At 35.8% G+C, this 24,609-nt stretch overlaps 1 protein-coding gene across 1 annotated transcript in view; it reads right to left on the reverse strand.

Annotated features, from left to right (window-relative positions):
- Nucleotides 1–5,625: 5,625 nt before the first annotated feature.
- BTBD1 (BTB domain containing 1) overlaps nt 5,626–24,609 on the reverse strand; it is a 37,405-nt gene continuing 18,421 nt past the window's right edge. The window contains exons 3-8 of the mRNA XM_001362391.5: nt 22,366–22,471; nt 19,577–19,774; nt 14,396–14,588; nt 10,363–10,450; nt 8,227–8,373; nt 5,626–7,668 (exon numbers count right to left, since the gene is read on the reverse strand). Of these exons, the coding sequence (XP_001362428.1) occupies nt 7,510–7,668; nt 8,227–8,373; nt 10,363–10,450; nt 14,396–14,588; nt 19,577–19,774; nt 22,366–22,471 (891 nt within the window). The 3' untranslated portion in view covers nt 5,626–7,509. The remainder of the gene's footprint in view (nt 7,669–8,226; nt 8,374–10,362; nt 10,451–14,395; nt 14,589–19,576; nt 19,775–22,365; nt 22,472–24,609) is intronic.

Below are 24,609 nucleotides of genomic sequence, written 5' to 3' on the forward strand. Positions count from 1 at the left end.
GCGCAAAAGCGCACGCAGGGGAAGGTGGGACCAAAGCCCTTAGCTTCCGGAAGAAGACCAAGCGCCCCTGGTTGAGGTCATTTTCCAAGGGGCTGCAGCTGCGGTTCAGGATTGTCTTTCTCTTGCACTTGGAGGGCTTGAATGCGGCATTGCCACTCTTGGGTCCTGATTTTCGCCTCTGTAAAATGAGTAGATTGGACTAAATGACCGTAACAACTGTCCTCTTTAAAGGAGAGGCTCCGATTAGTACTATGCAACGGTCACCAACTCTCCGAGGAGCCCAGAGGCCCCTTGGTCTAACCAGAACCACAAGAACACCTTCTACCACGTACCGGGCCAGCAGGCCTAGGGGTTAAGAGAGAGCAGGTGGAGATGGGGGATGGGGTGGGAATCCATCCCTTGGAGGCTTGGATTTGGGACTCTAACATAGAAGGCACAAAGAGAAATACTGTGACTTAAGATTGGAGGACTTGGTTGTAGGCTAAAGCTGTATTTTATTGGGAGGCCCTATAAAACCCCAAAAAATTTTGTTAGGAAAGTAACATGATCAGGATTGTGTTTTAGGAACATTTGGCACCTGTGAAAGCAGGGAAGCAAGTGAAAAGGCTACATTGGGAAGTGCCTGAACTTGGGTGAAGTGCAATAGAGCTGACAATACTTAGCTGCCTTCAGAAAATATGGACTCTGGAAAGGAGGAAATGATTGGCATCGAACACTTCGTTTTTGGTGAGGATCCATTTTAAGATGTCAGTGAAGCATTCAGTACTGTTGGTACTGGGGCACTTCCTTCAGAAATGAGAGAACTGGATAGCAGGAGTCTTCTTGATCCTGGGTTTCACTTTTGATGTTTGCCCAGTGAACCAGGAAGCCCTGGAGATCAGCTAGCAGCAGTCAGCCTCCCACAGAAAATCCTGCTTTCACTTTCTTTTTAGGGCTTTATTGGGGGGGGGAAGGCCCCAAGAGCAGGGAGAGAGTACATGCATGCCAGCACACATGGGTCAACAGCTGTTCATGTACAACCCCTTTCCAACCATCCACCCACTCTTGGAATGTATGCTCCCCACCCATGTGGGGCCTTACTGTATATAAACTCCCAAATTTTATTAGCTGTCCTCCCATGCCTGAAATTCTCTCATCTGATGGATTCCCAGGCTTCTTCCAAATAACAGCCTTTCACAGTCACCTTTAATGTTTAAATTAGTCTCTGCTATGTCTGGTATAACATGTTTGTATGTTGTATCACAATTAAGACTGTCCTTTAGAAAAGACCCCTTTTTGCCTCTTGGTTCTCCTCACAGTTGGCAATGTCTGATGCATAGACACTGAATTTTTGTTAATTTGACTAAATGATGAGTAAGTGGAAGCTTAGGTGAAGAAATGGGCTTGCACTAGGGACTTGGGAATACTAGTGCTTAATGGGTGGGAAATAGATAATTGATTCAGCCCAAGAAACAGACATGTAAGAGAAAATCTAGGAAAAAAGACAATGTCCCTGAAATTAAAAGGAGAAAACATCCAGAAGGGGATAGGGTAGTTAATAGTATTGAAAGCTGGAGAGAAGCACAATGAGAACAGAGAAAATACCATCAGTTAGCAGTTTAATATCTTTTGCTAATCTTGAAATTCCAGTAGAGATGACAAGATCAGATAAAAACATTTTAGTGGTACAATTATTTTTAAGGATGGGGTAGACTTGAACAGGTTTGTAAGGCAGTGGAAGAAGCCAACCTTTCGACAGAAATGAGATCAGATATTCAACTGAGAAGGCAGTCAGGGGCACAAAGAAGGCAAGAAGGGCCATCCCTTCTTCAAAGGCTAGAGAAAAGAACAGATTACAAGGTAGAAGGGAGTAGAGAATTTATGGCATTTTGGACTTTATTATATTAAAAGGTCTTTCATGATGTGTGTGTGGGGGGGGTGATTTGGGGGACTTAGAGAAGTTTGGAATAGCCACTTTTGAAAAGAACAAGTTTGGAATAGCCACTTTTGAAAAGAACAATATTCAATGAATAAAGGGGCTGCCAAACAGCAATAAGTCTAGTGGGGATTAGATAACAAATATTTAGTGGATATTGTTAAGCAGGTACAGAAATGGAGAAATGGAGAGTTATCATTGGTAGTTTGATTGGCAAGGTGGGTAGTTGAAAGGCTAACAAAGGATTTAAGGTAGGGAATAGTGTATAGATTGGTCAAGTAGAGTAAGTGAGGCACTGGTTTGGCCTGCAAAGGGGGCTGAAGAGATTTGGGAGATAGCATGAGAACTGGAAGGATAATACTATAATCAAAGATAATATTTTAAAGTTCAAGATGACAGGTTGCAATTACAGGTGATGGTAAACTCAAATAAGTACCCCTGTAAGTAGCAGAGGTCATAAGAAATGTAGGTCAGTGCCATGTATTATTTTATTACCTAAAACCCTTTAGCAAAAATAAAGGGTTTTGTCATTTCTGAATTTAAAGATTAAACTTAAAATCACACATTTCTTATATTTTGAATTGAGAACATATCTACTTGAAAAAAAGAAGCACACCCCCCCCCCTCCCCATATGCACAGTAACTAAAAGATCAAGAGATTTACTCATGGCCACCTTGTTTGTGAAAGGGAATAAACTGAAAGCAAAATACTGATTGCCCTTCCCTTAAGTATTAATTTGTATATCTAGCTAGAAGCAGCAAGAAACTGAGGCTGGAAACTTGTACAAAAATATTTATAACTGTGCTCTTTGTGGTGGCAAAAAACTAGAAAATGAGGGGCTGCCCTTCAATTGGGGAATGGCTGAACAAATTGTGGTATATGCTGGTAATGGAATACTATGGTGCTAAAAGAAATAATGAACTGGAATTCCATGGAATTCCTCCATGGAACTGGAATGACCTCTAGGAATTGATACAGAGCAGAACCAGGAGAACACTGTACACAAGAAAACAGATACACTGTGGCACAATCTAATGTAATGGGCTTCTTTACTAGCAGCAATGCAAAGACAATTCTGAGGGACTTAAAAGAGAAAGAACGCTATTCCACATCCAGAGAAAGAACTGTGGGAGTAGAAACACAGAAGAAAAACAATTGCTTGATCACATGGGTCGATAGGGATAAGATTGGGGATAACAGACTCTAAATGATCACCCTAATGCAAATATTAATAATATGGAAATAAGTCTTTATCAATGACACATGTAAAAACCAGTGGAATTGTACAATGGCTACAAGAGGGGGTTGGTGGAGGGGAAAGGACATGAATCATGGAAAAATATTCTAAATTAAATAAAATTTTAAGACCAAAAAAACTGAGGCTAGACCTGGAGTCGAGAAGAGTTAAATTAAAATCCTTCTTCAGACATTAACTATGTAGCCTTGGTCAAATGACTTAACCTCCCCAGCTTGTTTATCTGTAAAATGGAAGATGAAAGCACTTCTCTCCGGTTCCTGTGAGAAACGACATTTAGACAGCTAGGTGGCACAATGAATAGTGTTGGATTAATACTTGGTTAGATCTGAGTTCAAATCCAGATTCAGATATTTACTATGTGACCTTGGGCAACTTAAGAAAACTGAGGCAAGCAGCTAGAAACTTAATCTATAAAGTGGAAATAATAGCAATTACCTCCCAAGGTTGTTGTGTGAGGTTTAAATATTTGTAGTGTTCTGCAAAACCTTTAAGTGATTATATATAGTATAGTAGTAGTCTCTCGGTAACCGAGGATGACAATTGTCTGGGTGCGTTTTCATCTATGATAGATGAGTGTGCACAAAGATACTTGTGCATGAAGGAGATTCAAGTGGAAAAGTCGATGCACAGAGACAGTCCCACTCTCTCGGCTTTGGAAGCCTTGGTCCAGTGGCATGAAAAGTCATTACACTTGGAGACTTCCTCAGCTGCATTGGATGGCCGTGTTGTCCTTTGTGCTCCAACACGCCCTAAGCACTCCACAGTGCTTTGCTGCGTCGCCATCTCAGCCGTTGAACCTTCTTATTGGTTTCTTCCATCTGTTCAGCCGAAGCAGTCTTCACATGCTGGGTGAGCAAAGCCCTGGTTCACCAGGGGTCGATGACCTGATGGCTACCCTCACAAGGTTTAGCTGGCCTGTTGAAGCCATTGCCCAGGGTGTGGCCGCTGCCACATGCTAGCAGCTACTGGGAGCCACAAGTGAGAGCTGGGTGTCAGAGGCTGGAGAGCTGCCCTAGGAGGGCATGATAAGCCCTCCATACCAGAGATACTACCCCCTCCCTGAACACCCCATACACACATGATTATATATATATATGCACTTATTATGTCAAGACCCAAAAGGTGATGGTGGGATAAGGCAAAGGAGTACCTCAAAACAGCTCCTATGGGGTTCCTTTGGAACAAACCCCTGAAATGAGTTTTGGACATAAAATCCTTTAAAAGGTCAAATTATTGGCTACAAGCAATTTCTAATATTAATTAGGTAGCTGTCATGTGAAACTTATTTTTACGCAAAGGAAAATCTTAGCTTGGGGAAGTTTGCCTGACTTTTGGAGAGAGCTCTTGGCTGATTGTAATGACTTGCAGCTTCTGTCTTCATCAGGAAAGACTAGATCCCTGCACCTTAGCAGTAAGGTACAAAGATAATCAGTAAAAATTATTGAGAACTTTCATTTAATTTGATCAGTTTGAATTATAAATCTGACACATATTACCAATGTAAGCAGGTACTTGAATCATCACTTTTATTTGCTGCGCTTGTTTACTCATCAGTAAAGTGAGAGGGTTCATCCTACAAAAAAATGGTGTTAGGGGGCAGCTGGGTAGCACAGTGGATTGAGAACCAGTCCTAGAGACGGGAGGTCCTAGGTTCAAGTCTGACTTCAGCCACTTCCCAGCTGTGTGACCCTGGGCAAGTCACTTGACCCCCATTGCCTAGCCCTTACCACTCTTCTGCCTTGGAACCAATACACAGTATTGACTCCAAGATGGAAGGTAAGGGTTTAAAAAAAAATGGTGTTAATGTAAGAAGTATTTCAAATAAACAATTAATCAGACTTAAGCATGATGTGAGAGAGGGAGGATGTGAGAGAGGGAGGAGTCACAGATGATTTAAAAAATGGTGGTACCATTAACAGAATTAGAAAAATTAGAAATAGAAGCTTGTTTGTATAGTAGGGGCTAAATATGTTTGATCACAGATAAATGTTAAGTATGAAATGCTGAATTTTCTCTACCCCCAAACAAATATCTGTGACTTTTGGAGAAAATGGAACATTTATTTAAGCAGAGGAGCTCTTACTTAAAGAAACTCTGTATCAAATCCAGAAGCTTTTCATAATAAAAATACTTACCAACCAATGTATTATTTCTACAAGAGATTACCCAGAGCACACCTGTATTTTATCATTGCTACAAGATCAAGTAATGTCACTTGTTGTTACGTATCTTGAAAACATTTAGTCTAAATGATACTTTATGAAAAATCAGAGATAAATGTAAAATACTAGAATTGTGCAGTGAGAAAGTTGCAATGGCCTTCTAGTGAAGCAATGATTGAAATGTCCCCCCACTTTTGCCAACTCCTGAAACAATAGCATTAGATCCTGGAAATAAAATTAAAACTACAAAAACCGGCAGTCATATTTCATAGGAATTATAACACCAAAGTTGCAATAATGTACTTTTATTATCATACTATTTCCATAAACTAAAAAGCAGAGAAACCTTTATTAGCAAAGACTTTTAACCAGAAATCTGTTCCAAAGCCAGAATTCTCCAAAACTGATAGTATAAATATCTTTTAAAAAGCAACTTCAAGGAGTGACCTTTAGGACAATACCCATTAAGTCCAATTTCTTACAACTTTCTACAAATATACGTAACTTAAGTTATAATTAATGTTCATAATAATGATCCCAAGATTTTGTAAGGAGCCCAATCAAGAAACAGATTAAATACCTTTGGGACATTGTACTTACCAAGGTAGAGTAGTATTGAATTGTTAGAAATATTTTAGGCAAAAGTTCAGAAAAATTTTTTGTTTGATCAATCTTGAGTTAACCAGAATTCATTTCTTAGGATACTATAGGTGACACCAAGATATTTACTACTGCTTTGCAGTCACTGGCATCAGAAACAACAATCTAAGTCTTCTCCCTCTTTTCCCAGAAATTTTGAGAAATAATGGCTATCATTATACTTCCTTGACCCTACTTTAAAAAGCTTTTATAAACTAAAGTACTATTTCTGATGAAAACTTTTTATTCAAACATTCTAATTAATGTTTCTTCCACAACAAATACTTTAAAATTACTTTTTCAACACCTTCTGTCAATACGTAAGTATGTATTTCTTAAATTATGCCAAGGTAACCAAACAGGGTAAAAAGGTGCATAAAATTTGTTATACTGAATCATTTGATTTAAAAAAAAAAAGAATGTCATATAATTTTGCCTCTTTTTACTTTAAATATGCTGGAATAGCTGTATTCATGATAGTTTAATAAAGCCTCAAATATAAATGAATAATACAAAGGAAGTAATATTGTGACAGATAGTAAGTAGGATGTTATGCAGACCTCTGAGATATCAATAAACTACAAGGTAGTTTTATTCTAGGTATTTGGTAGCTAGGTATCAGGACTATGCCCTATTTCTTATTGTGTAGCACTATATAAATGAAATGTTTAACAGATTTCTATTTAGTAAATCATTATAATCATCTCATTCTCTGGAACACAGAACATCATTCCAACCTCCCCAAAAAGAGATTACATGCACAGTTTAAGTGATGAAGCATCCAGAATTAGATAACTTTCCTTTTTCACATTTTACATTATTGCAGATTTATTTATATAAAATTCCAACTTATAGTTTATAAGTTCTACTATGTAACCACAATACTATACTACTACAAAATAACCATTTCTTTAAATGGATTCCAGATCTGTAAAATCTTAGGTAAGCAGATAAATGCTTTTCAACACTTAGAAACATTTTAATGCAATTCCAAATGCCAATCACAAGGTATCTGTTTGTGGTTCCCTAAGATTCTAAAACCAAAGATACAAATCCAGTTTTCATATTTCCTGAAAACAGTTATTTGAATTAATAAAAGGTTTAGCAAGAATACTGACCAGGCCCACATGGATCAACTCACCCATCCAACTGACAAAACAGTAAAAAACCCAAAAAACTTCAACTGTCCTTAATAAGTAAGGATCTTTGAATTTATAAACTACTGAAAGACTATCAGCCAAACAAGCTGATTTATGAAATTATACAAGTGAAAGCACAAGTAGCTGCTTAAATATATATATTTTTACAATTAAAGTTCTGTACTCTTCTCCCTAGTTATATGAAAATGAAACACTTTCCATTAATTTTTTATAGCCTGATGATAATCATGCAAAGCCAATATGCACATTTTCTTATCTTTCCTAAGAAACTAAAATGTTTCTTGTATATTAAAATTATGAACATTCATAACACACTACTATAATTAGCAGCTAGTTAAGTTATGTCTTTCAGGTTAGTCTGTTTATTAGCTGAATTATGTATAAAATATTATTTCTGGTATTTGTCCATCTTCTATTGATGTACCATTATTATTGCCAGGAGAACTAAAGAATGAAAATGTTGTTTTGCTTGCAGCAGGTGTTTCATGTACAACTTTCTTCAATCCTTTAGTGCCATAGTGGGAATCTGGACCCTAAATCAAGAAAAAAAGTTTGTCAGCAAATAGTTACTAAAAATGAACTTCACCTGGAATTCTAATTATGATTGTTTTACTATTTGCATAATACTTGAGCATAAACCAAAGGGCATTTGTAGTCATTAAAAAAATTTGCTGAGAATTGTGATTTCCTGATGAAATTACTAGATTTAATAAGAAGCCTATTCTCAAAAATAGGAAGATAGAACCTGATCATATGAAATATGAATATCCCACAATTTTTTTTGCCTTCTCACTAATTTAAAATGAAGGATTCCCTCATGATGGGTCATAGTATTTATTTCTAGTTTTCTCCCCAAAACAGTGTGAATCTCTTTTGTCAATTCAGTCTTGAAATCCACATTTTCGTGGTCACAACAGAAGAAATGGAATAATTGTATCTTAAGTCTCTTTTTTCCATCTACAAAGGCTCCATTATTCAGGAATACCAGTTAATGTCTTTTTAAAAGCTTTCAATAAAAATAATAGTTACAAAAATTTAGCAGTAAGCCCATATTAACTTTTAAAATAAAACATTTTAAGAAAAGGTCTTACTTTGAGTGTTGCACAGGCTGTGTAGCAGACATTGGGTAAGATTTCTATAGGTTCTTTGAACATGACCCTAAAAGTGTTAGCTGTCCCATCACAACTAAATCCAGTATCATTTTGTCCCAGAGTTTGTTTTCTTTCATATTCAATTATCTGTAATTAAAAAAAATTAGATATAAGCTACTATAGAGAGGCAAAAGTCGTGTCCCCCCCCCAAATGAATGGTTATGGTAAATAAATGGGAAAACTACACCTATTTTCATAACTAAGTGTTAAAACTAGGCAAACTCTCTATTTTAATTTCTTCTTGTCATGTTTCAAAAACAAAAAAGAGAATTTTATTAAGTCAGAAGATGGAAAAGTAACTAAAGTATTTATATATTTTGAAGGGTCTTTTGAAAGTAGGCACCAGTGGGTCATATGAAGGACAGTGATTACATATGGCAAATAAAAGTATTTAGTGTTCTTTTAAGGGGATTTTTTTATATTGTATAATGGTTACCCATTTAAAGAATTTCCCTTACTTTAAGTCTTTTGAAAATGGAAAACAATTGTCCTATAACTGTCAGAGATGTTTCACATTTATCTGTTCCCAAGAAGCATGAAGTAATCCAAATAAAATCTTATTCTTATTGCTTGAGTTTTTGGTTCTTGGGAAATTTTGTTTTGTTTTGTTTTGCCATCAGGTACTACTAGGTGCCTTATTGTTTTATATATTGGATGATGAGCACTTCAGGAATTAAGTAAACTAGAAATACAAAGGCTATTTTTAAAAATCAACAACAGGATGGTCAGACCTAGAAGGAAGGATGGTAGTACCATAGACAATAGTAGGAAAAGTTAAGAAGATGGGAGGGTATTGAGGGAAACACATTCTTGTTTGAGGCACTACCATTCACTTATTCCACCATATCTTCAACTTACCCTTCCCTTTCATATCCAATCAAGTGTCTTATTTCCCATAACTCTATGAGGGCAAGAGCAATGTTTAATTTAAACTTCACATACCTATTAAAATTCTCTGAAAACACTAAGTACTTTAATAAATGTTGAACAAATGTATCTGGTTTGAAGGAAATCAGAGAAAGATAAGTGGCATTTCAAAAAACAAAGCCTGGGAAAGGGAAGGTATTCCGCGCTTACAATTATAGCTCTGGAACTAAAAAGGACCTCAGAGATCTTTCAGTCCAAACCCTTCATTTTATGAAAATTGAGATCCAGAAAATATCCTGAGCAAAGATACAGACATAGTAATAGTAAACAAATATAGTTTTTTTAGAGTGTATGGTTAATCAAAGATAAAGTTGGAAAAACAGGTTGGGATTCTATTGTAAAGTGATGAAGCTAAGCTGAAACTATTTTACAAGTAGTCATTGGTTAATTTTTAATCAGGGAATCATGACTGAACTGAACTTTAGAAAAAAATTACCTGGCAATTACACAAAATGGATTGGAGAATGGGAAGAACAATTGGGAGGTTATTCCAAAAGTCTAAGCAAGAGATAACAAAAGACTTAACTACAGCAACAAAAAGAGGAATGAAAAAGGAATAGATATAAAAAATGAAAATATTTGAAGGATTTTGTTCTTTGTTGCTACAGAGGATCGAATTAGGAGAGACAGCTATAAAAAAGAATTTTTTTAAAATAAGCTATTTAAAAAAAGAAAGAAAGAAAGCTTTGTGAGGCAATGAGCTATCTCCCCATTACAGGAACCTTAAAGGGTTCCTTGTCCTGGGAAGGTTAGACTTGATGGTTTCTTTTTAACTCTAAGGTTCTATATATTTTAAATTAATTTCTATAGAATAAAATAAGTCTCTAAAAAGTTCAGCTCTGAATATGCAGATTAAAATTATCCTAATTTTGCCTATACTGACATTTTCTCAAAGGTTTTCAGATGTACCATCTCTCTAAAAGCACTACTAGAATTGATTTTCCTCAAAGCATCTGCTCTTAGCATTTCATAAAATAATATTCTAAATGGCCACATTCTTCTTTGCATGTTTAAGATAGTCTGAAGTAATATAAATAATTTTTTAAAATTAGCCAAATATAGCATTGTCTTAAAAATGGGGCTTTGCTACAAACTATTATAAAAATATTCAAGTTTTCATTAAAGTACTTTGTGCAGAAAAAGGAGTACCTGTATATTCACTTGATAATCTGTGGGCCCATGAATAGAACCATATAACCCAAATCCCACTATGGAAATTCTTCTATTAACTGTGAACCTGAAAAAATAAAATCAGTAGTAAATAGTTAAAAGTGGTAAAAGATGACCAAGAATAATTGCATAGGTTTTAATATTACACAAGCACACTACTACAACCCGCCCCCCCCCCCTTCCCCACACATGCATACACCGCATGTTGACTCATATCTATAGTTCCTGCAACCACGGAGGTTAAAGCTAAACTACAGAGTCCTAAACTGCAAGAGGCTAAGCTAATAAGTATCCATCCATATTAAGTCTTGGCAACCAGGATGCCTAAGGAGGAAGAACCAGCTTGGGGGGGAGGGGAGGGGGCCAGCCTGGAAGGAGAGCAGATCAAAGTTCCTGAGCCAGTCAGTAGTGGTATTAAGCTTGTGAGTATCTATTACAATTCTAGCCTGTCTGTAATAGAGGAAGAGAATGAGGGAGAAAATTGATATCTAAAAATATTATGTAATATTTCTCTAGTCTCAAGTCCTTTTCAGACTTACCTGAATAAAGAAAATCTTATCATTACTTATTAATATTTCAAAAAAATACCTTGCATTAAATCCTATTCGCCCTTATCAAAGGCCTAACACCACTTTCCTAGAGGAAATTTAGGAGGGAATTCTGTTCTTCTGAAAGACTTAACTAGATCAATGCCCTGACAGGGAAAAAGACCATTCAATCCCCAAACTTTGTTGGAATTGAGTAATGATCAGACTAAGAGAAGGAAGAAATCTCTGACAATTATATAGTTAAGAGTTTACTTCTGAACATATGGAATGGAGAATACTTTGAGGGAGTGGTTGAACAAAGATTGAACGGTCTTAAGAAAATGATTCTCTGACATTTTAAGTTACCACTATTCTGTTTGATGAAGCAAAATGTTAATTAACTTTCACCTCAGATTCGTAACTAAGTTTTATCTCATTATGGAATTTGTCTTTTTGTGAGCCTACTCTTTCTATATATTCATTCTAACTCCAAAATGACCTGGATCAGAAAGATAATTTCAAAGGCAAGATGGACTTTTGGGATTTCTTTCTCTAAGAAGAGATGCTTGGTTTAAAAATATTATAATTACTAGATTGTTTCTTTCCTCTCAGCAGCAAGCCATCCCTTGTAATACAGTATAAAAAAGGGAGGAAAAAGCAGTTCACACATTGCCCTAATTTGACAGTATATTCAGTGTTCCATAACTGTTGTCCCCTACTTCTGCAGAGAAAGAAATATTATAATTTGGTATATTATTATAACACAGAATTTTAAGGTTTTAAGGAGTCATGATTTGGAAATCACTACACTTTCTCAGCCCAATAACAAAGTTACCAGATAAATTCACTTTACCATCCAACTATTTGGACCAAAAAGGGCTTTTAATTGCTGAATATCTCTGGTCTAATCATAGTATTGTGCAGGGCAGATGATATATTCATAAAAGGTCTTCATAAATGGAATGGAAACACAGGGCAGTCGTGTATAGAAACAAAATAAAGAAAAATAAGGAAATTTCAAAATGGGATTACAAATTTCAATGTCTGACATTGAATATTTTGTGGCAAGTATTTTAATATTTTTAGATTTTCTACTTTCAGATTTATCTAAGCATATACACAATGGAATGAAGATGTAAGTCTACAGAATACTACTACATATCCAATTAAGAGTTTCAATCATACCCTAAGAAATTCTTTTGAGGTATTTTCCATGCAATGTCTATGCATGTCTAAGATCACTCTTGGTAAAATTCTGTTTTATAATAGTAACATATACCAATTAAAATCTAGAATACATGTGACATGCTTTTCATTTATATAGGGTTTGTATTACCGAAGTTGTCAAAACAATCTGGCAAACTTTCTTTTCTTGTGAACTTATCTCATAGGGGTGTTGTGAAGATAAAACAAGACAGTAGATGTGAAAGTACTTTGAAATTCTAATGTGCTACATGAACATAAGATTATTGCTTTCCTTTAGTCACCAAGTTACCTCACAGAATTTCAAATTTGGAAGATACCTAGTAGAATGACTATTTAGCATAGCCAGTCTATGAAAAAATTCATTTTCTAAAACATACTCAAAAATCAGCCACTCAATCTTTGCATATATACCTTATATAATAAGAAAAAACTATGTACTTTTTTTTTTTAAACCCTTACCTTCCATCTTGAAGTCAATACTGTGTATTGGCTCCAAGGCAGAAGGTAAGGGCTAGGCAATGGGGGTCAAGTGACTTGCCCAGGGTCACACAGCTGGGAAGGGTCTGAGGCCAGATTTGAACCTAGGACCTCCCATCTCTAGGCCTGGTTCTCAATCCACTGAGCTACCCAGCTGCCCCCAAAACTATGTACTTCTAAGAGGTATTCCATTCCACTACTGGATATTGCTAACTGTTGAGAAGTTATTTTTTCCCCATTAGTATTTTTATTATCTTTTAAAACTGTTACCTTTTTTCTATTTTATACCAGTCATTACAACAACACCTCTCTCTTTTGTTCATCATACTTCCCTTATGACAAGTTTTTAAAGAACTGGGCAAACCCTTTTCAAAAACTAGCTACATCTGAATATATAATTAATATTCTATACCTGTGTGTTTGACTTCTCAGAGGAGGAAATATTTTTTATCACTTATAAATTCTATCTTTTGCATTTCTGACTTTCAAATACTTCAAAGATACAATTATCCTGACCACCACCTGTCTAAGTTTTCTCTTCACCAGTTAAATGTACCCATTTTTTTTTTAGTTGAATATCATCATATGGCATGGATTTAAGGCCCTTTACTATCTTGGATATACTCTTCAAGACATTCTCCAACTTAACAGTGGCCTTCTGTGGTACACGTAACGAAACATAACATACTCCAGTTATAGTCTACCAGGGAAGAGTACAGCAGAATCATTACTTTTTTATTTCCCTAGAAACTTTCCTCACTTAAGGGAAATTAAGATTTTGTTTTACCTTTAGTAACTTGCCATACTGAGCATATTAAAATGCCCAGGATTCTTTTTTCCAGGTATTTTGTACCTATGACACTGATTTTTTCAACCCCAGGTTTAAGACTTTACCTTTGTCTCTATTTAAACTACTTATTACATTTGACCCAATATTATTCTAGCTTTGACAAGATCCTTATGGATTCTAACTTTGTCATTTACCATCTTAAAGCTATCTCCTCTACCAGATAGTACCATTTGAAAACTTGATAAGCACGCAATCTATTACTTTTACTCAAGTCACTGATGAAAATGCTAAACAGCATAGGGTCACACATAAATGTCTGTGGCATTCTACTAGCCTTTTTTTTTTCCAAGGTGACAATCAAGCTAATAATGACTATTATTTGGGGTTGTCTATTCAATCCGATCCAAATTTACTTAACTGTACTTATAATCTAAACTACAACTATCTTTTCCAAAAGAATAGCAGGAAGGATTTCGGCAAATGCTTTGCTATAATCTAGGCAAACTCTATCTAAAGGTTTCACCTGATCTACCAGTTTAGTTATCCTTTATTTAAAAAAAATAGTAAGGCATAAACTGTTCTTATTAAAAATATGTTGATTCTTTGTGATCATTAATGATAACAAATCATTAATCATTCCTTTAATAATGTTCTATAATTTTGCCCAGAAATAAGTCAAACTCATGGGTTTATGATTTACATACTTCATTCTCTTCCTTTTTTGAAAAAAAAAAAAGGAAATATCACATTCTCCAATCATGTGGTACTTCTCCCTTTATCCAAGATTTCCTACCTTATTTTTCACAAGGCCTAAGTGAAGACAGAGTAATTAAAAGTAATCTGTATTATAATCACCACAGTGCTGTTTTAATTAGTCCAGGCTAAGTCTATAATGATTTTTGAAAAAAAAGAGTATAAAAATTATTAATATATATATATATTCCTTAAACTATCTTCAACTCAACATGAAAGTTATCTTTTCACCCTCTACAACAATACATTTAATAGATACCTGATTCGGTCACTTGTTCCACTGTAACCCCAACGACTCTCTACTTGCTGGAATCTATTGATGCTGCATTCTTTTCCCCTGAGGCAGCACCTTGGTCGATCAATGTATTCAACTCGGGGTTTAGGATTGACCGTGAAATGAAGGAAGAGATTTACCACTTCTCGGTCTGATAAAATTCCAGATTGAGCTGGACCTGTGGAAAGAAAAATATATATAAATGTCAATAAAAAATTATTTTAAAAGTGTACTATGAAGCACTGAACTTTATGAAGTCAAAACTGATTTGCAAAACCCAAACCAAGAACAAGAAGAAAATATTCCAAAATAATAGTAATCAATTTTAGCTCCTTTCAAGTACAATATATAAACAGGTTATTGATTAATAAAAGGCATAAGAGCTTAAATTTCAAGTAATAAGAACAACAAAACGCATATTACACCTATATAAAACTATGTTCCTTTTAAAGAGGCAATCCAAAGAATAGCACCAAAAGTTGGAAGACAAACCCAGGAGGATACAAAGGGAAAAAATGATGAAGCAAATTCATTTTAATGCCATGAGATATTTAAAATGTGCTAAAAGAAGTAGCCAATAAGCAGGCAGCCCTATTCCTTTTTCAAGATATCAGAAGGTGATGAAATGTGTTAAAAAGAAATTGGTGAAAGCTCTATCAATAATAAACAAGACATGATACCCACAGCTGACAAAGCAGATGCTCTAATAGGAAAAATGAGATAGGTGGAACTAAAACTGAAACAGCTTTCTCATTTTCTCTAATCCTGTCATCATTTTTCAATTACTCTTTCATAATGGTCAAATATGGAGAAATAATAGAACATCATAGGATGGAGCTAGGACTTATTATTAGTTCAAGTGATGTTTTTTATAAAAGAGGGATCTAAGGCACACAAAGGTTGGGTGACAACCCAGTGGAAGTGTGCATCGGCTATGGGGGTGGGGGGAGGCCATGAATCATGTAACCATGGGAAAATACTCTAAATTAATTAAATAAAATTTTTCTATTAAAAAAAAAGGTTGGGTGGCAAGGCCAAAATCATATGACTAGCAAGTAGTAAAACTGAAATTGTATCTCAAGTCTCCTGAATACAAATTCAATTCAACCTCACCACCTCTCAAATCTATAATCTAGCTATTCTTCACTTGCTAAATCTGCATATCTTTTAAAATTAAATTCTAATCTCTTCCAGAAAGCTTTTCTGATTTTCCTTAGTCCATAATGATCTCCCAACAACCCTAAAATCTATTTTTTTTAACCCTTACCTTCCATCTTAGAATCAATAGCATGTATTGATTCTACAAAAGAGAGGAAAGGACTAGACAATGGGAGTTAAGTGACCTGAACAGGCCACACAACAAAGGAGTGTCTGAGGCCAGATTTGAACCCAGGATCTCCTGTCTCTAGGCCTGGCTCTCAATTCACTAAGTCACCTAGCTGCCCCCTCCCCCCTTCTCAATCCTAAAATCTTACATAACATTCTGTACTTCTCTGATGCACTTATCAAAAATAAGAATTATCTGGTGTAGGTCTTTTGGTGTTGCTCAACTATTTTTTCCTTGTTATAAAGAAGAGATCTGTGATAGAGTATAAGGAGAAGTGATGGTGATGTACATTACTAAAAACACTAATAACTTTTGAAAGTGGTTTTAGTGTTCTTAAGTGAGGCCAGTTAAGTCAGAGATGTTATTTTTATTTGATTTGAATTGTTAAGAAAAATCAATTAAAAAAAACAATGATTTTGTTATTGTTTAGTCATGTCTCTGATTCATGACCTCATGTCATTGTAAACCTTAAAATTTCTTAGACTTATAAATGTTGGAAATTTCACCATTGGGAAATTTCATACTTGAAAAATTTCCTACTGATAGTCTATTGGAATGTGAAACTCCTTGGCATGGGAGGGTCTTTCTCCTCCCTACCTAAGACTACTTTAGGACAGAAATCTTTTGCTGAACAATGGAAAGGGCTTTGACCTATGCTTAAGCATAGAACAGTAAGTTCTTTGAGTCATGATTGATTTTAGAATTGATACAATAGAGATACTTGGAATGACAGAACCAGGTCTTGGAAATTACAATCTTCACCCTACTCAGTCCTAACAGGATTTAGGAAGGGCTGCAGCATAGATCAAAATTTAATTATTTGAGAATATGACCTTCAACAGACATGTGCAAAGGGGCAGACCTCTGGGCGGTCCTGGGTTAAGCTAGAGCCACCATTGGCACAGGGAAGACATGGACAGTGATTGGTAGATATGAGAACTGAGGGGAGGGAACTGAGATGGTGTCCTTAAAGATGAGGGGTCTGAGGACTGAGGGGATGTTTGGAGAGGTTTTGCTCTGAGAGGTTGTGCTCTGAGAGGTTTTGCTCTGAAGGAAGCTGGAGGTGGAGGCCCCTGAGACTGTTTCTCCATTTTGGTCAAGTGAGTGATAGGGACTGATCTCTTTTTTTTGCCTCAGCTATCTAAGGGCTAGGGCCTTTTGGCCCAGCCTAAACAGAGGGGGTATTTAAGCCCTATTCCCTTCTCTCCCCTTTCTCTCTCTCCCTCCCCCATCTCTCTCTCTCTCTCTCTCCCTCCCCCATCTCTCTCTCTCTCTCCCTCCCCCATCTCTCTCTCTCTCTCCCTCCCCCATCTCTCTCTCTCCCTCCCCCATCTCTCTCTCTCTCTCTCCCTCCCCCATCTCTCTCTCTCTCTCCCTCCCCCATCTCTCTCTCTCTCCCTCCCCCATCTCTCTCTCTCTCCCTCCCCCATCTCTCTCTCTCTCCCTCCCCCATCTCTCTCTCTCCCTCCCCCATCTCTCTCTCTCTCCCTCCCCCATCTCCCTCCCTCTCTCCCTCTCCCTCCCCCATCTCCCTCCCTCTCTCTCTCCCTCTCCCTCTCCCTCTCCCTCTCCCATCTCTCTCCCTCTCCCTCTCCCATCTCTCTCCCTCTCCCTCTCCCATCTCTCTCCCTCTCCCTCTCCCATCTCTCTCCCTCTCCCTCTCCCATCTCTCTCCCTCTCCCTCTCCCATCTCTCTCCCTCTCCCTCTCCCATCTCTCTCCCTCTCCCTCTCCCATCTCTCTCCCTCTCCCTCTCCCATCTCTCTCCCTCTCCCACTCCCATCTCTCTCCCTCTCCCACTCCCATCTCTCTCCCTCTCCCTCTCCCATCTCTCTCCCTCTCCCTCTCCCATCTCTCTCCCTCTCCCTCTCCCATCTCTCTCCCTCTCCCTCTCCCTCTCCCATCTCTCTCCCTCTCCCATCTCTCTCCCTCCCCCTCTCCCATCTCTCTCCCATCTCTCTCCCTCCCCCTCTCCCTCTCCCATCTCTCTCCCTCCCCCTCTCCCTCTCCCATCTCTCTCCCTCTCCCTCTCCCTCTCCCATCTCTCTCCCTCTCCCTCTCCCTCCCCCCCCCCTCTCTCTCTCATACCTTTCTTCCTCCTGTTTGTAATTAAAAACTCCATAAAAGGTTGACTGCTGACTTGAGTTTTCATTTAGGAATTACATAGCTGAATTCCTTGGCAACCTTAAATTAATATATATCAGTCTTTTAAAGTGATTTCCTTGTCACATCATACTTTCTACAGAGTTTTTTGGCAAAGATACCAGAGTGGTATGCTATTTCCATCTACAGTGGATTAAGGCACACTTGGTCAGAGCCTGAATTTGAACTCAGGTCTTCCTGAGTCCAGGACCAGCACTATATCCATATAGCTGCCTTTTATTACTTTTTTTCCCTCATGGTTACCTAATTCTTGTTGTCTCCCTCCCCTTTTCTTTCCCCCCTCCCCGAATTGACAAGCAATTTCACTGGGTTATACATATATTATCACTCCCTCTCTGATATTATTAAATTAAATATGATTTTATTGTTAATTATTTCTTATATGTTGACATAAAGAACAAAGCATTTAAAATATCCATTCAAAGAATAAGCATCATATGGGCACATATAACTACTTAAACTGCTAGGAATATCTATTTAGGTGCCATGCAATGTTGATATGTAGCCAAAATTATTCACTCTGAAACTTCTATGGATTGAAAAGCATCCTTAAGTTTGTACACAGAAATTCCTCTGTATTGTTAGGAGCTTTGGCCTTAGAAAACCACAGGATACTTTGACTCTTAGTGATTTTGTTCGGGTATTTAAACCTCTGGGCTTCAGTTCCAACAAGTACAGTAGGACCTCATTTTATTTGATCTCAACACACAGGAATTCAAGTATACATGAGTGGCAAAAATAAAAGCAGAAAAATATGTAAACATTTTTTAAATTACATTCTAAACCCATGCCATTTTCCCAAGTGGCATAAAGTCTCATAGTAATTTGTCTAAACATGTTCATTCTCACTCTGATAAGAGTTAATATGAGTCATTACACTATTTTGCACCAGATATTAGCTCCTGCATCAGTCTTTGTTTGGAGTTCTCCTTTGCAAAAAGTTGTGTCTCCATCAAAACAGTATTTCTCTGTTTTGTGAATGTTATTTAGTTATGAATAATGGTCTCAAAGTGCAAGAGTAATTTTATAACTTATAAACCCAAGAAAAGTCATAAAGTGCCTAGGCATGTTCATAGAACATAGAACACTCATTAAATGAGCTGGTTTGCTATTATGTGTGATTTTCCAACTTATGCAAAGGGTCTTGGAATATTTGTCATGTAAAATGAGTTCCTATTCTATATCAGGAACCTATTACATCATCACACTAAGCTCGGTTTGGAGACAAAGAATAAAACATCATTCTAGTTCTAACAGACCTTCCAATGAATAACTATACAAATGATTATATCAAAAATGATATAAAATATTTTATATAACAGAAGCAAACCAAGTACCACTTGTGATTAACGGTGATAGTAATGTAACAGAGGTTTGTTATTGACTTGCAGTTCAGAAAAAAAAAAAAGAAGCTTGCTCAAGTTCATCTAACTATTGATTTATTATCAGGACAAGGACTGCTCAAACCTCAATTTCTAGTTCAAATTTTTTTCTCCACATACATGTGTTCTAATTGGGGTCATCCATACCATGACTCTTGATTATCTTTGCTTGGACTACTGTGTTCTGCCACATTTCATGCTGTCATGGCCCCCCTGAATCCCTACCCAAAGGGCTACTTTCCTTGTTCCATCCACCAAAATTATGTGGAGAGTTTCTGCCAAAATAGTGTCTTACCTGCAGCAAATTCCTCAATAGTCATCAGTGGGAAACGGATTAATGAGAGTGCTTTTCCTAGCACCTTCTGTTTGTTTGCAAAAGTCACTGGCAGCTGCTGCCTCTGACATTCAGCTTCTGCCCAGCGAACAACTGCTCCAAAGAGTCGACTTTCTCGAATACTAAGAGTGTCTCTTTCCAGAACAGCACATAATGTGTCTAAAGGTAAGACACAAAACCCAATTTAGACAAGATTTTAAATATCTGAGACAACTTTTTTTAAAAAGACATCAATTCTAATCAATAAAAAGCACATTAAATTTAAAATGCATCAAGAATAAAATATCATTACAAAACAAAACCCATGTAAAATCACTTGGGTGTCCCAGAAGTCTTAAGTGAAGTTTTACATTTCAGTAGCTTAAGCAGCTTCATAATCTTGAGACTACACTATGGCTTATTGGAATCCTGCATATTCAAATTTATGTACTGCAGCATCTCCTTTAATCCAAAAGTAGTTTAACTAGCAACATATTAAGAATGTAGCTGAGAACTAGGAAATAAGTAGAAAAAACATACCTGCTATTTCCTACCTGCTGTGTGATATTAGGCAAATCCTAATTTCTCTGGTTTCAGTTTCTACATCTTTAAATGGAGAAAGTTGAACTCAACTTTTAAGGTCCTTTCCACTCTAAATCTATGATATTCTTATTTTATGATTATGCAAAACATATGGTCTAAAAGTGCATGTAAAATCACTATGACAAAACCCACCAGGATCTTAAAAGTCTCTATTTTGGATACAATTGTGATGAGCTTGGTTTTCTGGTTTCTAAACCTTGCTTCTAGTGTGGGATATATTTTAGAACTATTTTCATAAAAAATGGATGGAAAAATGTTATAGTACTTAAAGATATAAAGGAGCAATAATTTCAAAGTCCTCATTTTATAAATTAGTAAATTGAAACTAAGCCAAGTTAAATGCCTTGCCTAAGGTTACAGTAATAGTAAGTAGCAAGATTGGGATTTGAACCCGTAATATTCATCTCAAAATCTAGCAACCTTTCAACTCATAACACTGCCTCTCAGTTATAGAGAAAGTTTATATAGAATAGCCTATTATTCAAAGTTACAATACAAACAAGGAACTACTAGCAATATACATATATCAAAACTAAATTAAAATCAGGACATACACGCTACATTTACTACTTAGGCTTAAATCAATCAAAAAATTAATCAGAGGTTAAGTGACCCCAATAATAGAAAGCAAAAGAAAATTGTTTACTTAACTATCATTCACCCAGCCACACACGTATATCATTAAGAGGCCTTAATTCTGTTCCACCATACACATTTGAATACTAATGCAAGCAAATAACACGGGGAACTTGAACACTAAACTGTACGTTTTATTTTGTGAAGCAGATGTATGTATTTGATTTAGAAATTGCCATAATACAGAAAAGTACTATGCCCGAGATTTACAAATCCTGTCTTCGTATACACTGATTATAAAACAAGCCTTAACCATCAAAAACTTTAAAAATTACATGTGCATTGTTATTGCTATATTTGTTTCCTTTCTAGACCAAAAGTGGATTGAATTTTAAAATAAAAGTAAGAACAAACATTATTAAATGGATAAGTAATATACTATTTATTCAGATAGCAGACTTTTGACAACTTAAAAACTTTGAAATAGTTCATGGTCCTCAAAGCAAAATTCCCAAAACAGTTGTCACAAAGCCCATACATTTAAATAAAGCTTAGAGCCTTATTTATTTAACTTGAACTTCTTAGCTTAATAAGTAATTTTCCTAGTCTAAAATAAATAAAAAATAAACTAGAAGTAGCAAACTAAATGGGAAGTAGGGAATTACTAGATATATAACTGACAACATCAAGAAGCAAAAGTTAAATACCCAACAATTAAGACCAAAAAACTTAAAAAGTAAAACATAACTGCAGTATATTAAGAATATACAATACAAGAATAGATCCTAAGTTAAATAAAAAAATATTCATAGGGTAATTTATTATATATCAAGAAATTACGCACAGTATTCTCTGTGTAACCCTGTTGAACAGAGTAAGATTTCCGAGCCATGCTCTTTCTCTAGCCATATACTCCCCCTTACTAAAACTGAAGGCACATACTTAGACGCTGAATACAAAAACGTTATTTGGCCAATAGCCTCCACTTAATCTCTCTTTTCACCTTTTTGAACCCTTCTCTTTCTGGTCAAGTCAATCTAACTTACCTTGGTGCTTTTTGCTCATGACATTATAAAATTAATATCATCCTCTACCCACCCAAGTGTTGGAGGATGGCTTTCAAGTTTGGTTCAAACCTTACCATCCCAAGCCTGAATTAAATGAATAAAATATTATCTCGAGCTCAATATGACCTTCTGAACAACTAAAGAACAATTACTTTTTGTTCTGCATACTTGACAAGCAGTCAAGTATAGAAACTCTTGTGGTACCTCTTCTATTATCTTAAACTAAAGTATAAGTTTCTTTAAGAAGAGCTTTTATTGCCTTATTCTCTATATCCCTCAGAGCTCCTAGCACAAAGACAACACATGGTAAATGCTTAATATTTATTGATTTGACTAGATATATTAAGATAGTGAGATAAATAACATTTTAAGCAATTTCCATAAAATAAATACATTTTGGCACCAAGAGGAACAGAATTAAGTGAACTTTCTGATAAAATTATCTGACACATATCATCCCCTATAATGCCCCCAAATGAAGCATACTTAGAAACAATGAAATTCAGGTCAAAATAAATAACTTACCTATGTCAATATCAGTAAAACCTTCTGCACTGATTGCATCCATTGTACTTTTGTCTATAGTGTCTAGACAAAGACTAGCAAGCTGAGGTTCATCGAATAATCGAGCCTAAACATATAAAAAAATACTTGTTTTACTCACAGGCCAAAGATATTCTGATTTGACACTGCAAATGAATGTCATATCAAATATGTCAAAAGCAGCTACTTGCTTCATTACAGTTGTGTGTGTATCTTAATTACATATATTTTAAAAATATGTTCTTTATAGTATTTTAAGTATATACAGCACTTCATACAATGCCTTTCCTTCAGTCGGGGCTTAATAAATGCTTGTTGAACCGAATTTCTCCTTTAAACATTCTTTTGGCACTAATTTTGAAATAAATCACTAATACTTCATGCTTACCATTAAAAAAAAATTTTTTTAAGATTTGCTTCCTCCTTGTTTTTATTCTTTCTTCTCACTTTTATATTAGGGATTACATGTAAAGGATTATGTGTATATTCTGATCACATTCAAAAAAAGAAATGCAAAAAAGAATAGTAAATTTAAACCCGAGTATAAATAATAATTTCCCCTTCCCAGAACAAACTATAAGCGGTAGGGTTAACATTTTATTGAAACCTTTCAATCTTTACAATATCATTATGCATGCTATGCCAAAAAAGGCAACTAATAAATAATGAATTTATTTTCTAACTTTAGTTATTAAATAAATGAAAGTGGTACACAGTATTGCAAGAATCTACAAAGCAAAACTTTAATGGATTAGGAATAAATCAAAGTAACTTCAGTATAAATCAAGAAAGCCTATATTACAAAATAGTCATAAAACTAAAGTTATAAAATTAAAGTTACTTTCAAGCAGGCTAACAAGCACCATCATAAGTTTATGCTAACCAACCACAGCTGGACCTTTACTTACAAATCTACAATCATTCTATTCAAATTCAACATTTTAAAAGTTTTTCCATTCTCATGTCATCACCTCTACTTTCTGCACCTCATTTGCAAAATCAAGAAATAATCAAGATAAAATTTTTTACCTCCACTCTGATTTAAAATTGATCCATATCTACAATATCCTCCTCTTCCTATCTCTGAGGAAGGTGCTATTTCTCCTTTTCAAGATTTAACACTTCACTAGTAGCCTCATTACCAATCCCTCTGACTCCTTCCCCTCTCCTCCAAATATATCCTCAGGTTCAAATCACCCTCAATAAAACAAAACAAAATACCTTCCCTGGATTTTGACAGATGTCTCATCACTTAACCAAAATTTCTCTGCAAGATCTGTCTATAAACACACTGCTTATTTTCTCCACCTACTTACTTCTCTCAAACTCTTGCAATATGACTTCTCTTTAGAGTCAACTAAAAAGTTCAATCAGAAGTCACCAAATTCAATGGCCTTTTTCTCAATCATCATACACTTGGACTCTACGTAGCATGTGAATTCCAAGTAACCAACTCTTTCCCTTCTTGAAACTGTCCTTGCCTGGGGATGCTCAATTCTCATGGTTCTACTAACTGACAGCTCATTTTCTATTTTCATAGATGGCTCTTCTCTTCCTTCTGCACCCAAAAATGTTGTAATGTTACTCAAGGTTTTATTTTGGCTTCCTTCTCTTCTCTCTTTCATATGGAAGATAGGGTAAAAAGGCAAAAGGTGAAAGACTTAGAGCAGAAAGAAATATACAACCTGAACTTTATCTATAGGTAAATACAGAAAAAACTCCTTGATCTTTATGTCCAGTCAAGAAAAAAGAGAAATGATTTAAAAGGAAAGAATTTGTCAGGTAGACTGGGGATTAGATAAGGCTGATAACAATGAAATATATAATTCCCTATCTTTAGTAGCCAGTTCACAAAACAAAGCTTTCATAGAGAAAAAGATGTATTTGGGGAAGAGAAACCAAAGAAATACCTTCCCCATAAATTAACCCGAAAGGATTAAATTTACCTATAGCACCATCTAAACAAAACCTATAATTTCAAGACCCCTCCTATTTACGTTTTAGGCTTTTTGTGTCTAATTGTGCACAATTAGACACAAAAAGCCTAAAACATAAATAGATGTTTGAGGTTAACAGACTAATTAAAAGTTATTTGCTTAAAAGTGCAGATGGATGAATCAACTAAGAAGTACAAGTGATTGACAGATACTTTCCTATTTTAATAAGAGCAAAAGGAGGTATAGAGGAAGGTCTATAGGGAATAGCTATTCCAGGAAACAAAAAGAT

This window comes from Monodelphis domestica, chromosome 1 (genome assembly GCF_027887165.1).
Source record: "Monodelphis domestica isolate mMonDom1 chromosome 1, mMonDom1.pri, whole genome shotgun sequence".
Taxonomy (NCBI): Eukaryota; Metazoa; Chordata; class Mammalia; order Didelphimorphia; family Didelphidae; genus Monodelphis; species Monodelphis domestica.